General features: G+C 32.4%; 1 protein-coding gene across 1 annotated transcript; it reads right to left on the reverse strand.

Annotated features, from left to right (window-relative positions):
* Positions 1-813: 813 nt before the first annotated feature.
* LOC129902461 (uncharacterized) lies at positions 814-4,688 on the reverse strand. The gene has a single exon (XM_055977702.1). The coding sequence runs from the start codon at positions 4,034-4,036 to the stop codon at positions 965-967; it is 3,072 nt and encodes a 1,023-aa protein (XP_055833677.1). The 5' UTR covers positions 4,037-4,688; the 3' UTR covers positions 814-964.
* Between the last annotated feature and the right edge of the window lie 10,349 nt (positions 4,689-15,037).

Here is a 15,037-nt window from a genome sequence, read left to right on the forward strand (position 1 = left end):
TCATATGTACCATGTTAACTATTTTTCCTGTTTCAATTTATCTGACATCATTTGACTTGACACAAAATTTTAAAAATTTAATAAATACTTTTGAAAATTTGTGTTTAAAACACTTCTTAATCATTTATGTGATTATAAATCATTTTATTAAGGATAAAAGAAAAATATTAGAATTAAATTAATTTTAATGTTAAAAACCTTTTTTAGAACGAAATAAAAAATAAAGTATGTCAAAATTAGGACAATGAAAGTATTTGATTGACATATTTGAATTCCATTATTTTCTATAGAATCTTTTAGATATGCTTAGGATTAACAAAATATAGGCAAAGAAAATGTCAAACAAGAAGAGGAAATTTAGAGGAAAAAGAGGGTAACATCTTTCTTTTTAGTCTACATATTGTGACTTGTTTTTTTGTTCTCCACTCAATATTCAACATTCGTATGGATTTAATTAATTCAGATTCAAGTTGGAAAGACTAAAATCCAATAATTAAGAATGGAAGAGAATTTATCGTCCTACCGCAACCTTAAATAGTCTATATAGTGTGATCGATAGAAGTTACTTTCACCTGATATTATACTTGATCACACTAATTTTTCATGTTAAAGTGTAACTTACGATGAGAATATGTATTGATTAAATATAATATAATGATAAAAATGTACATGAAAATATGTCATATATTTATTGAATTGATTTAAATATCAGGCATAAGTAAATTTTTCTAACATATCTAGTACAATTTATGGGGTCTGAATAATTTAATAAGATAGGTAGAATGAAAATTATACGTTAGAGGAAGGGACCTCTGGCACTGAAGCATTAAATAAATAGAATGAAATATAGAAAGAATCAAAGCAAATAGTAAGCTATTTTGCAGAACTTTCTTTCTAATGAATAACAGTATAAAACTGATGTTGATTGAGATAACTGTTACACAACCAAACATGCATAAAACTTCTACACTTTGCGAGCCAATGTCCTCTGCTTCGTCGCGTATTGTACTACTTTTTCCTCTACCGGAAGACCTTTCCTTCGTCTCACAGAATCCATGAGTTTTCTTGCTATACTCTGAGGAACACTGGCACCATCTCCGAATTCTTCCTTCTCCTCCTCGGTCCTAGGTACAAAGAAAGGATCCTCAGGAAGGGCTTCCCAGTGGCTGAGAACGAGTAACGCACTTGCAGCTCCAGAAGTCTTTCTCCTCAACTCATCGGAGAATCCAAAGCTTTCTGCAACTGGCACATAAGCATGCACAGTGAACAAGGAAGAACCTTCCTGCATTTCTTCGTTTACCACATGGGCACGCCTACGATTAAGAACTGTATAAGTGTTGCCCAACTGGTCGTGTGGGGTGTTCAGCTCACAAAAGTACATAGCTTCCACAAGTCGAGGTTTTCTCTGGAGAACAGCAGCCCTGCAGGCATCCTTAACAACAGTCATAACTTGCCCAGGGAAGAGCCCATACTGTTCTGGCTGTGGAATAGGTGCGTCACTATCATTTGGTTGCATAGCTAATGGAGATATGGAAGCTTCGATAACAAACGCCAAACCCCACATTGGCTCATCACACAAAGGGCCAGATGCTGTAGCTAACTGGAATCCAGATAATATACTGCTTTCAAGATTCTCAGCTTCTCGAAGAAGGGTCTGATCCACACTGGTTGATGATTCTGGTGATGCATCGCTGTCATTATTGTCATCCGTAAAGCCCAATTTTTCAGATACGTAAGGGGAACCCTTTATAAGAACAGAAACATCGTCGCTCTTTCCTTTCACATCTGGGGTGAGGAGAATGTTGGGACCAACCTGTCTAGGCCCTAAAGCCCACATCCTGTTCAAGAATTTTTGCCACATTTTCTTACATTTATCAATCCTATCCCTTTCTGTCTCAGCAAATCCAGTAGAAAAGTCGCTCTCCACAGTGTCAATTAGGCGTTTCTTGAGTGCTTCAATTGGATTCTCATCTTCTACAATGTTACCTCTGAGAGTTTCTGAGCTTCTACAAGCCTGCAGAGATTTACCTCCAATGATGTCTCCAAGCAACTCAGAACTTTCATCAAGCAGCTTCGTCAATGCAGTTGGAAGCTTCATAACACGCACTCGAACAACACATCTTCCATTTGGAGTTTCTTTCTCCAAATAATCAGAGTTGCGGCTCAATAGCTTCAAATTTTCTAAGGGATTAGCAGTATCTCCTTCGATGGTCTCTTTGAAAGATACAAGGGGCGCCGAGACTTCCAAGTTTATCTTTGCAAATCTCTCCTTTAAATCTTTAATGCATCTCTCCAAGTGCACCTCACCTGCTGCAGAAAGAACATGTTCGCCCCTAGCAGAAACAGAAACCTCAACAAAAGGGTCCGCTCTATTTAGAAGCCTCAAACCTTTAATAAGTGCACCCATGTCAGCAGGATCAGAAGGCTCAATTGCAACTTTAAGCATGGGTGAAACTTGGAAAATCATACTAGATAAAGGCCAACAATTTAACGTAGATGAAAGAGTCGCACTCTTCAATATATGGTGGGCAAGCCCTCGGATAGCTATGACATTACCAGCCTTTGCTGATGCTACTGGTGTCAACCCTTGACCCATCATCAAATACAAGGACTGCAACTCAGCTTCTTGCACATGCTTCTGCAGCGATTCTTCCTTTAGTGGATCATACAATGCTGAAAGCACGAAAACTTTCTGTCCAGCATGAAGAACCCCACTAAAGATCCTGGCAAATGCAAGGAAACATTCATCAGAGTCACCATTTCCACTGTCATCCATAATCTCTCCACGCGGAAGCATTTTTGATGGAATAGCAAACATCTTAGAAACAAAAACGACACAAGGTGCATCAGGGCTAGAATCACAGGACTCCACAGATTTCCTGACGAGTTCAGCTTCAGAAAGCACATCAGGGTTGGCGCCTATATCCAAGAGTTCTCTCTTTGGAAGCAGCCGAGATATACGGAAAGACTGAGCAGATATAGGATCAGGCATGTGTTTGACAGCCATAGACAATATTGTATCTGACAATGGAAGCCAACGACTCATAACAGATTGAAGCACAGATTTAGGATCCTTGTTTTGAAGTTCCCGGGGAGGTATAGACAAATTGAAAGACTTTATAACTTTCTCAAGCATCCCCCTGTCTCCATCATCTCCCACAGCAGCTTGATAAACCTGCCAAAGTGGCTCAAGAACAAATTGCACAAACATGGGCCTAGCCTTACTTCCACTACTAATTCCCTTCTTACCTACAATCATCTTAGTCTTGGCGTTAAAATACCGAGGTCCCCATAATGCCTTCTGCAAGGCAGCCGAACTCGCACCCAGTTTTGAAGCATAAAACTTAGCAAAATCACAGATACTGAAGCCCCATCCATCTAGTGCACATACAAACGCGACATTCCCCTTCTGGGGTTGGAAAGTATCCTCTTCATCATCCTCTATGAACTCTGGATCTGGATTTTCATCTTCCACTAGTCCCAACGGGGCAGAGAGCAGAGAATCAACATCCGACAAGTACTTTTCAGACTTGTAGGCACTCACTATACTATTCACCTCATGAACAATCCTCTGCAACCGGGTATACGCCTCCAGTGGAGTCAATCTCAATTCAACAATCAACCTATCAATTTTATTCAAAACCAGACACGGTGTAAGCTTCTCAATCCATGCCTGACGCAGAACTGCATGGGTCTGAATGTGAACACCTTCCACAGCATCCACTAATACCAACGCGCCATCACTCAAACGAGCTGCAGTTGAAACTTCACTACAAAAGTCCATATGACCAGGAGAGTCTATAAGATTAATCGAATGTTCCTTATATTTAAGACCAATAGAAGAGCTCTTCATAGTTATCGCCCTCCTCTGCTCCTCATCTAAATAATCCATAAACCTAAGCTTACCCGCTTGCTTCGGATGGAGCACACCACCACCAGATGAAGCAATCAAATGGTCAGCCAATGTTGTCTTCCCATGATCCACATGAGCAAGTATACATATGTTCCTAATCTTTTCACCCTCAGAATTCCCCATTAAGGTAACTTCTCAACGACCCTACTAACAAAACTTCCAAGAAACCCAAAAATCTATCCACCCAAATAGCTATATCTTACTATGCACCAACCCTTATTCAGAAATACTATTTCAGCTTAAATAAGCTAAAGTTCCTGACTTTTTCACACAAGAGGTAAAATTCAACGAAGTATGCAAGAATTGAAACTCACCTAGATAAGCCCAGTTGGGGAAAAAATCAAAAGTTTGAAGGATAATGATTGCAATTGCAATAGAAACCCCACAGTGAGAATAGGTAAAATTAAAACGAATTAAGCAAGAATTGAACTCACCGTGTCAAACCCAGTTGGGAAAAAGCAAGACTTTGAGGGAAAGGGATTGGAATTTCTGTCGGGTTCTTTTCTATGAAGGATTGGAGAAAGTCGAGAAAGAATAGTTATGGAGTTAGAAATAATATTGCGATGATTATCACGTGTAGCTCCAACAAACATGACTAATTGGTATTGAAAAGCGAAAATCAATAGTATTTGTGGATCGTGGATTGAAAGAAGAGGAAAAATCTGTATAAATTTTGTAAGGAGATCTATGGTGTCGTCGGCTATGGTGGGAATTGGAGAAAATTAGGGTTTCAACTTCCAAAACTAAAGGGGGCGATGTTTTAGGTGCACTTTCAAAGGCAAATTGGATTTGGAAATTAAATATACAACAACAACAACCCAGTAAAATCCCACAACATGGGGTCTGGGAGGGTAGAATGTACGCAGACCTTATTCCTACCAAGGTAGGACGGCTGTTTTCTGGAGATCCTCGGCTCAGTAAAAGCATAAGTTTATACTTTATAAAAATTAATAAAATCCTAAATCGTAAATTCTTAAAAAAAAAAGAGTTTGAAATTCTAAATCGTAATTTCAATTAAAAAATATAAAACTTGACTCATAAGTTTATACTTTATAAAAATTAATCATCATTTTGAATTGAGGAAATTTCACAAATATCTACTATAAGTATCTTAATTATAATGTTTAGCTACAGTTTATCTAATTACGCTTCATAGTTATAATTTCGTTTGCTATGAATATTTTTATTTGTATATTTCACTTGTCATACAAATAAGGTAAGTATATATGAATCCTGTATTTATATATTTAGGAATTTTTTAGAACTACATTTGTATATTTCGCTTGTTAATATACAAATATGGTAAGCATAACTTATACTAATGAAATGTATTAACAAATCATATACAAATAGCTAGGGTAAGCATATACAAACTATGAATTTATACAATTAGGAACCAAAATTATACAAATTCTGAATTTATACAATTAGTAATCGAATTAAACAAATTAAATAGCAAAATTAATTAAACTATAGCCGCATTTAATAATTAACCGAAACTATAGTTTAAGTACATAATAGCCCATTAAATATTTGTCATTACGCGTAATTTTTCCTTTTGAAGATTTGCAAAAAACGACTCATACTCTACATGAAGAAATTGTTTGTACTATATAAAAAGATTATATTATAGAATAACTAGCTATTACTATTATTAAGTAGTGGGTCTTTATAAAATTATGTGTATTTTAAAACAACGTTATTGCAAATATTTATTTATACAGGGAACATCAAAATATGTGATTTATTAATGCGTTTCTTAGGATATTCTGATATCTTATTTATGAATTATGATTTGTTCATTTAATAAATTGTATTAAAAAATTGAGAAATTTTGATAGTTCCAACAACTTGTAGGTTTTTCATGTTAATGAAACAAATATAACTTAAGAATTTCAAATTGTATGCTCAAATAAAACTTCAATTTCAAATCAACTATAATTTCATATCACATGTCCAAACGGTCCTAAGTTTTGTAAAGTTTTTGCATAGTTTTTTGCTAAATTTGTCCTTAATTTATGTATGTCTATTTTGATTCTTTAAATATGACTTTTGGCATCTTTAGTTTTGCTAGTACATTTGATCCAACAAAAAAGAATAGATACATTTGATCCAACAAAAAAAATAGACTTTAAAACTAACGGTAACTATCAAAAATCACTACTAAACACAGGGCAAAACTCGATCGAAAAAAACTTATCGACTTTTGAACCAATCGAAAAAATGACCAAGTTGGTCAGATTTTTTAAAATTAAAACAGATTGTTTCAAATATAAAAAAATTTGACTGAGCCAGATTGTTCATATTAAAAGATTATCGTGAAATATTTACATGATCGAGCTCAATCATTTTTTGCGCAAAAAAAAAAGAACTTGTTTGGACAATTTTATTTTTGAAATTATTATTGAATCAAATCAATCAAGTTGATGTGTTTTTCGATCCCTATCGATCAGTCTTTTAGATCAATTTTATTACATTTTTAATAATATTTTATTATAATCACCATTGAATTTTAAATCCGTTCTGTTAGTCGAACCAAATGTGCTTTACTTTAGTGAATAAAGGGACTAAAGATTCGCAAGATCATATTCAAAGAATTAAAAATAGACCTACTTGTTATAAACAAACTAACGTAGCAAATTAATAATACTCTCACTTGGATGACCATGTAAAAGAAAAATTCTAATGAAAGAACAAATATATATAGTTATTCTCAATACCCATAGATGTTGTGCCTCGTTAAAGTTACTAGAAAAATCCAGTGGGAAAAAAGGCCTAATGAAGGAAAAAGAGTATACACATCTTATAATACGTCTTTATTGCTGGCTCATTAAAAACCTTATCAGAAAAACCCAGTGGGACAAAACCTTGGTTAAGGAAAAAAGTGTACAACGCGTATTTTACTCCCCCTGATAAGAACTTCATTTGATATTTTGAAGACGACGCATTCTAATTTTATATCTTAGCTTCTCAAAAATTGATGTTGGTAATGTCTTTGTAAATAAAATCTATAAGATTACCACTCGAACGAACTTGTTGTACATCAATATCACCGTTTTTCTGGAGATCATGTGTGAAGAATATTTTTTGGTGAAATATGTTTCGTTCTGTCTCCTTTTATGAAACTACATTTCAATTGAGCTATGCACTCGGTATTGTCTTCGAATATAACTGTGGGTACTTTGAAATAATTTTCCAGGCCACATCTTTCTTTGATTAACTGTATCATCGATCTCAACCACACACATTCTTTGCTTGCTTCATAAATTGCTATTATTTCAGCATGATTTGAAAAAGTAGCAACAATAGACTACTTTGTAGATCGCCAAGATATAGCAGTTCCTCCATATGTAAATAGATAGCCTGTTTGAGATAGAGCTTTATGTGGGTTTGATAAATAATATGCATTTGCATAACCAATAAGGTCTGCATAACCTTTGTTAGTATAAAACAAACTCATATCAATGGTACCCTTTAGATATCGCAAAATATGTTTGATACTGTTTCAATGTCTTCGCGTTGGGGATGAACTATATCATGCTAGTAAATTAACAGAAAAGGTTATATTCAATGTACACTCTTTCATTGCAAAAATATGATCATTTATAGCCAAAGGAAGAGAAAAAGTAATGGGCAACATGGAGCATCCACTATCTATATTATAATACGACTCTCACAGATAACAAACAATTTTAACTAAAAACTCATTTTTTGCATTATAAAGTATTTCGAATTTTTTTTCTTTTGTAAAACTTTGACCAAATAATCAAATAGAATTTTTTAGTTGCGTGCGAATGAATCCCCAATCCTTTAAGTTCACATAATTTTATTTGGACATCTCAATAAATTTACTCTTTTTAAATCACAGCGGAGCAATCTTAGATGAAGGATAGTCCAGTATAGACTTTTTAACAAAAAAATATATGGTGTAAAAAGATTAAATAGTATTTTTTTTTATTTTAAAAAGAATGACCTAGTTTAACTTGACACGAAGTTTAAGAAAATAAATAAGATTTTTAATCTTGTGGTTCTAAATTAAAGTTATATCAAATGTACCAAAATATGTTTTAATCTTCTGGTCTTAACTTTGTCACGTGAAAAGTTAAAATTAAAATATTACCAAAAAAAGAGAAAGTGTTCTTTTTTTTTTTTGGAAACACATTAAAAAGGAAAGCATGGCATTCTTTTTGAAAGAGTGAGTAACCATTATGATTGTATAATTGATTTTACATATTTTTAATACAATCTGGAAAAAAAATTACACATCATTCGTTAAATTTCTGACTCCGCCACTATTAAACGTCTTTGGTCTTGCGTGTCCTCCAATCGTGTTAATATGTTATTCCATTTCAGAAACTCTAGGAATAGAAAAGTTTGAATATGGAAAAACAATTGGAGAAAAACATCAATCATATATATATATATATATATATATATATATATATATATATATATATATATATATATAATACAATATTTTACTGAATATGATTCGAATAAATCATTTGCTCACACTTGGCTCTCCCCTGTTGTATAGACCCAACATGCTATTAACGATATTTGTGATTCTTTTTGCATTCATCTTGCACTGAATTAATAGTTACATTGCTCAGACTCTTAAGATCAATGATGTATATTAGATTTTTCAAAAGTTATATTTTTAGAGAATTCAAAATGGGGCATAATATTTTTTTCATGCTTTTTGGACTGTAGTTATAGACTTATAATCGTGTCCACAACTTGTCAAACAATAATTTTATAGTATTTGTTGTCTCCAAGCTCAAGAATTTTGAACAACAATTGTCATCTGAATCGACTATATGAATCTTCATAATTCATTTCACTTCAATTTAAATCAATCTTATTTCAATTAGATATGTGTGTATTTTGGTAAATATCGAGTTATTATACTGAATAAAATTTTCAGCACTTCAATTTCGATATTTATGTATATGATATGCATTTTTAAAAGTTTTGGCATTCAATATTGTCTTAAAATTTCAAAGTCGTCTATTAAATATAAACGAGTACTAAATACTTAAATATAGCTAAATATAATACAATTTACTCAAACATATGTGTTGTTTCTCAAAAATACTAGATATAATTTTCATTCATTTTAAGCAGGAAAGAGTTTCCATTATTATTGAAGTTATATTTCTCTACTCATAATTATTAGTTTTTATCATATTATATATTGAACATCCCTAATTTCTGCATTTGATAATTAAACTTGAAATTTTATTTTTTAAAATATTTTATATTGACATATAAATCAAAATCAAAGATTGAATTGAGAAGAGTCCTTGCAATTATTGGACTTGTGAGTATACCAAATAGAGTCAATACGAATTTTGAATTTACATTTTCTAGTAACTCTTTTAATTATGGAATCACTTTTTTTTTTATTCTGATAAGTTTTGTCTCATCAAATATTCTATTTGGTTTTGTATTGAAAACATAGCAGGTGTTCCCCCCTCCCTCCAAAAAAATATAAAATATAAAATATAAAATCATGATTCGAATCTCTCTCACGATTTTATACATTTTGCATAAGAATAAATTTTTAACAACTAACAAAAATCATTTCACTGTTAAAGAACAAATGGACTAATGGATTGTCCACTTGAAATATTTGTGGATTGTCCACTTGAATTATTTGTGTGGATTGTCCACTTGAAATATTTGTTTAATTTAAGTGGTATTTTACTTCATCTTTTTTTGACTATAAATAAGCCATCACTTGCAATGTAAGAATACACACAAAAAAAAGAAAATTTCTACTACTCTCTCTATATTAATACTTTCTTTATATTCTCTTGTTCTTCTTCCTTTATAACATTCAAGTTAGTTAATTTATAACACGTTATCAGCGCGAAGCTCTAATTTTTCAGAAAATTAACTTCTACATCAGGTATATCTACTAAAGAAATTTAATTTTTAAGTTGTCTTTGTTACTTTCAAATTAATTTTCATCATGTCAAACTTGTCAAAATTAGAATTTGTGGCACTTGATATTTCTGGTAAAAATTATTTGTCATGGGAACTTGATGCTGAAATTCACCTTACCGCTAAGGGTCTTGATGATGCTATAATTGAAGGAAATACAGCATCAAGTCAGGATAAAGCAAAGGCTATGATTTTCCTTCGTTATCATCTAGATGAAAGCCTGAAAATTGAATACTTGACAGTGAAAGATCCACTTGAATTGTGGAAAGACTTAAAAGGGAGGTATGACCACCTCACGGCAACGGTATTCCCAAGGGCTCGTTATGAGTGGATGCACTTACGATTTCAGGATTTTAAAACCGTAATTGAGAATAATTCTGCTGTATTTAGAATAACTTCCCAATTAAAATTATGTGGGGAAACTATAAATGATGAGAACATGTTAGAAAAGACACTAACTATTTTTCATGCCTCTAATGTAATATTACCGCAGCAATACCGTGAAAAGGGTTTTAAAAAAATATTCTGAATTGATCTCATGCCTTCTGGTGGCTGAGCAATATAATGCTCTTTTAATGAAAAATCATGAAGCAAGTCCTACTGGAACTGCTCCGTTACCGGAGATAAATATGGTAAAAGCACATGGCCAGTCTGAAAGAAGACAAAATAAAAATCATGGCCACAATAATGTGTGTGGACGTGGCAATGACAGAAGATGATATAATAATCTTCATGGTGGTGGTCAACATAAAAGGAAGAACAATATCAGTTCTCAAAATTGCCCTTCAAGAAGTAACTGTCATCGTTGTGGCATGAAAGGCCATTGGAAAAATGAATGTCGAACGCCTGAGCATTTTGTAAGTTCATTAAATTAATTCACTAGTAAATTATTAATTTATATAAAATTATGTCTCACCTCAGTTTGTTAATTCTTATTCTAATAATTTGGTGCGTTAGGTTCATATTATCAATCATTTTTCTGTGTTACAAATTCATTACAATATAATTTCATAAACTAAATTATTGTAACATTCATCATAATTGAATCATATAATTTTTTAAATTCTAAATTACCATAATTTAATTTTTAAAAAAAAAAAAAGAAGAAGAGGGAACTTATATGTTTTTAACAATATTGTTACTTATTTTATTTCTTATAATGCATTTTTATTTTATGAAGATAAATAAATTTCTCAGACTTCAATTGGATTCAAGATAGATAATAGAGATATGTGCCTTTTGGATAGTGCCACAACTCATACGATATTAAAAGAAAAGAAATATTTCTGTCATTTGATTAGGAAAAAAGCCTATGTCAATACAATATCTGGTCGTACAAAATTGATTGAAGGCTTTGGAAAAGCGGCCTTATTACTGTCTGGAGGAACGATATTGGTAATTGATAATGCATTGTATTGTAGTAAGTCTCAAAGAAACTTGTTAAGTTTCAAGGTTATTCGCCAAAATGGCTATCATATTGAGACTGCAAATGAAGAAAAGATTGAATACCTTTATATTACTACAATAAATATGGAGAAGAAAATTGTGCACGAAAAATTACCTGCACTTTCTTCTGGATTGTACCATACAAATATTGGTACTATTAAATCAAATGTCATTGTAAATAAAAGATTTACTGATTCTAATAATTTTATCATTTGGCATAATCGGTTGGGTCATCCCGGTTATAATATGATGCACAGAATTATTGAGAATTCGATGGACACACTTTGCAGAATCAGAAAATTCTTCAATCTAAAGAATTCTCTTGTGTTGCTTGTTCCCAAGGAAAACTGATTATCAAACCATCAGCAATTAAGGTTGGGATTGAATCCCATGCATTTCTGAAATGTGTACAGGGTGATATATGTGGGCCAATATACCCTTCATGTGGACCATTTAAATATTATATGGTCTTGATAAATTCATCTACAAGATGGTCACATGTGTGCTTATTATCAACTCGCAACATGACTTTCGCGAGATTATGCAATATAGATAATTCATGTTGATAATACTGGTGAATTCACATCTCAATCATTTAATATTATTATATGTCGGTTGGAATAATAGTTGAGCATCCGGTCGCTCATGTCTATACTCAAAATGGTCTAGCAGAATCATTGATTAAACGCCTCCAATTGATAGCTAGACCATTGCTAATGAGGACAAAACTTCCTATTTCAGTATGAGGGCATGCTATTTTGCATGCAGCAACACTTGTGCCCATAAGGCCAACAAATTATCATGATTTTTCCCTATTACAGTTGGCGTTTAGAAGGGAGCCAAATATATCCCATCTTAGAATATTTGGGTGTGTGGTATATGTCCCAATTGCTCCACCGCACAGCACAAAGATGGGTCCCCAAAGAAGATTGGAAATATATGTTGGGTATGAATCTCCTTCTATTATAAAATATTTAGAACCTATGACTGGAGATTTATTTACGGCAAGATTCGCTGATTGTCATTTTAATGAATCAGTATACCCAACATTAGGGGAGAACATAAGCAGTTGAAAAATGAGATAGATTGGAATTCATTGTCTCTATCTCATTTAGATCCTCAAATAAATCAATGTGACCAAGAAGTTCAAAAGATGATTTATTTACTGAATATTGTAAATCAACTGTCGGATGCATTTACTAACCTTCCACGGGTTACTAAATCGCATATCCAAGCTGCTAATGCTCAAGTTTGATTTGATGTCCCGGTAGGATAACTTGTTCAGACAAATGAGTCTAGGCCATGCTTAAAACGTGGAAGACCAATTGGTTCTAAAAATAAATGGTAATACCACCGAGGAGGTCCAAGTACCTGAAAATAATGAGAATGAAGAAATCTCAATAAGTTATGTCTCGACAGAAAAACGGTGGAATCGAAATGATATTGTGGTCGATAATATTTTTGCTTATAATGTTGCCATTGAAATAATGCAACAAGATAAGGATCTTGAGCCAAAATTTATCGATGAATGCAGACAGAGAAATGATTGGCTAAAATGGAAGGATGCAATTCAAGCAGAGCTAACTTCACTTGAAAAACGTAAAGTTTTCGGATCAATAATCCAAACACCTGAAGGTGTCAAACCAGTAGGGTTCAAATGGGTTTTTGTGCGTAAATGAAATGAAAAGGGTGAAGTCGTAAGATATAAAGCATGACTTGTAGCCCAAGGTTTTTCGCAAAGACCTGACATTGACTATATGGAAACATATTCCCCTGTGGTGGATGCAATTACTTTCAGGTATCTAATGAATTTGTCAGTTCATGAAAAGCTTGAAATGCACTTAATGGACGTGGTCACTACTTATTTATATGGCTCATTGGACCACGACATCTTTATGAAAATTCCCGAAGGGTTCAAAGTGCCTGAAGCATACAAGGATTCTCGAGAAAATTGCTCAATAAAGCTTCAGAAATCCTTATACGGATTAAAACAATCAGGGCGAATATGGTACAATCGTCTTAGCGAATATTTGCTAAAAGAAAGATATAAAAATGATCCAATTTGCCCTTGTGTCTTTATGAGAAGGTCTGGATCTGAATTTGTCATAATAGTAGTATATGTTGATGATTTGAATATTATTGGAACTCCGGAAGAACTTTCAAAGGTAGTAAAATATCTGAAAAAGGAGTTTGAAATGAAAGACCTTGGAAAGACAAAATTTTGTCTTGGTCTACAAATTGAACATTTTACAAATGGGATATTTGTCCATCAGTCAATATATACTGAAAATATTTTAAAGATATTTTATATGGATAAAGCACATCCATTGAGTACCCCCAGTAGCGGATGCAGGATTTTAATTTAGGAGGTTCAACATATAAAGAAAGGAAATAATCAAAGAAAAATTAAAGTAGATGTTTGCTAAATTTTAACTCGCCTTATTTGTCCTTTTAACATTTCTTTACATTTTTCTCTACACTGTCGAGCCTTTTTTAATTATTTTTTTTAACTTTCACTTTGCACTGTCCTACTTTATTTTAAACTTTCTATTTTTTCTTTTAAATTAATGCCCCACAAAAGATAAGTTTCTTAAAAAAGTGTGTATTGAATTATTAATATCATAATATATATTTTTTGAAATTGATAAAGAAAATAAAAAATATTATGATATTAATAATTCAATATTTACACTTTTTTTAAAATAATATATTTTTAGTAATCAATAATAATAGTAATAATAACAAAAGATGTTGAACAACATCAATATATATTAATATGTAGAATGATAAAAATATAGTTGAAAAAAACTCACTATGTAACTCGATAAATAATATATAAAATTTAACAAAATGAGATATGCATAGTGTGTTATTTCTTTTCTTTTGGTGAAAAAGTGTGTTAATATTGAAAATCAGTTAGAAATTATAGAGATCTAGTTAGGGATTATATGTGAGCATGAAAAGGAGAGAATAGGAATATTTTTCATTCCAATTACATAAAAAAATATATTTTAAATACAATATTTAAACTTAAGAAAAATAAAAAAATAATTAACTAAATAACAAATATACACAAATGGGTTAACTACTTTTTGTCTACCCAGCCACAATTGCTCATTTGAGAGTGAGAAAGACTCAAGCCCAACAACATATCCAAAGCCCAAAATGCACATTAAATAGAAAAGGGAGTGAAAACTTTTAAAAACTTTTAAAAAAAGACTTGAGCGAGAATCGAACTCACGACCTTAGTTATGAATTGAACACCTTTGACCGTTGAGCCATTCTTTTCAATTGTACTAAGAGGGTTCATTAAAGGGTATATATCCATAATATTCAAATTTAACCTTCTATATACAACGTATTTTTTCGATTGAGGGGGTTCGAGTGAACCCCTCACTCCCATGTAGATCCGCCCCTGAGTACCCCAATGGTTGTTAGATCTCTTGATATTAATACAGATCCATTTCGACCTCATGAAAATGATGAAGAACTTATTGGTGCTGAAATACCATACCTTAGTGCAATTGGTGCATTAATATATCTTGCCAACAATTCTAGACCAGATATAACTTTCTCAGTAAACTTGTTAGCAAGATTTAGTTCTTCTCCAACACGAAGACACTGGAATGGAATTAAATATATATTCAGATACCTTCGAGGTACCATTGATATGAGATTGTTTTACTCAAATGATTCTACGTCACAATTGATCGGTTACGCAGATGTGGA

This window comes from Solanum dulcamara, chromosome 9 (genome assembly GCF_947179165.1).
Source record: "Solanum dulcamara chromosome 9, daSolDulc1.2, whole genome shotgun sequence".
Lineage (NCBI taxonomy): Eukaryota > Viridiplantae > Streptophyta > Magnoliopsida > Solanales > Solanaceae > Solanum > Solanum dulcamara.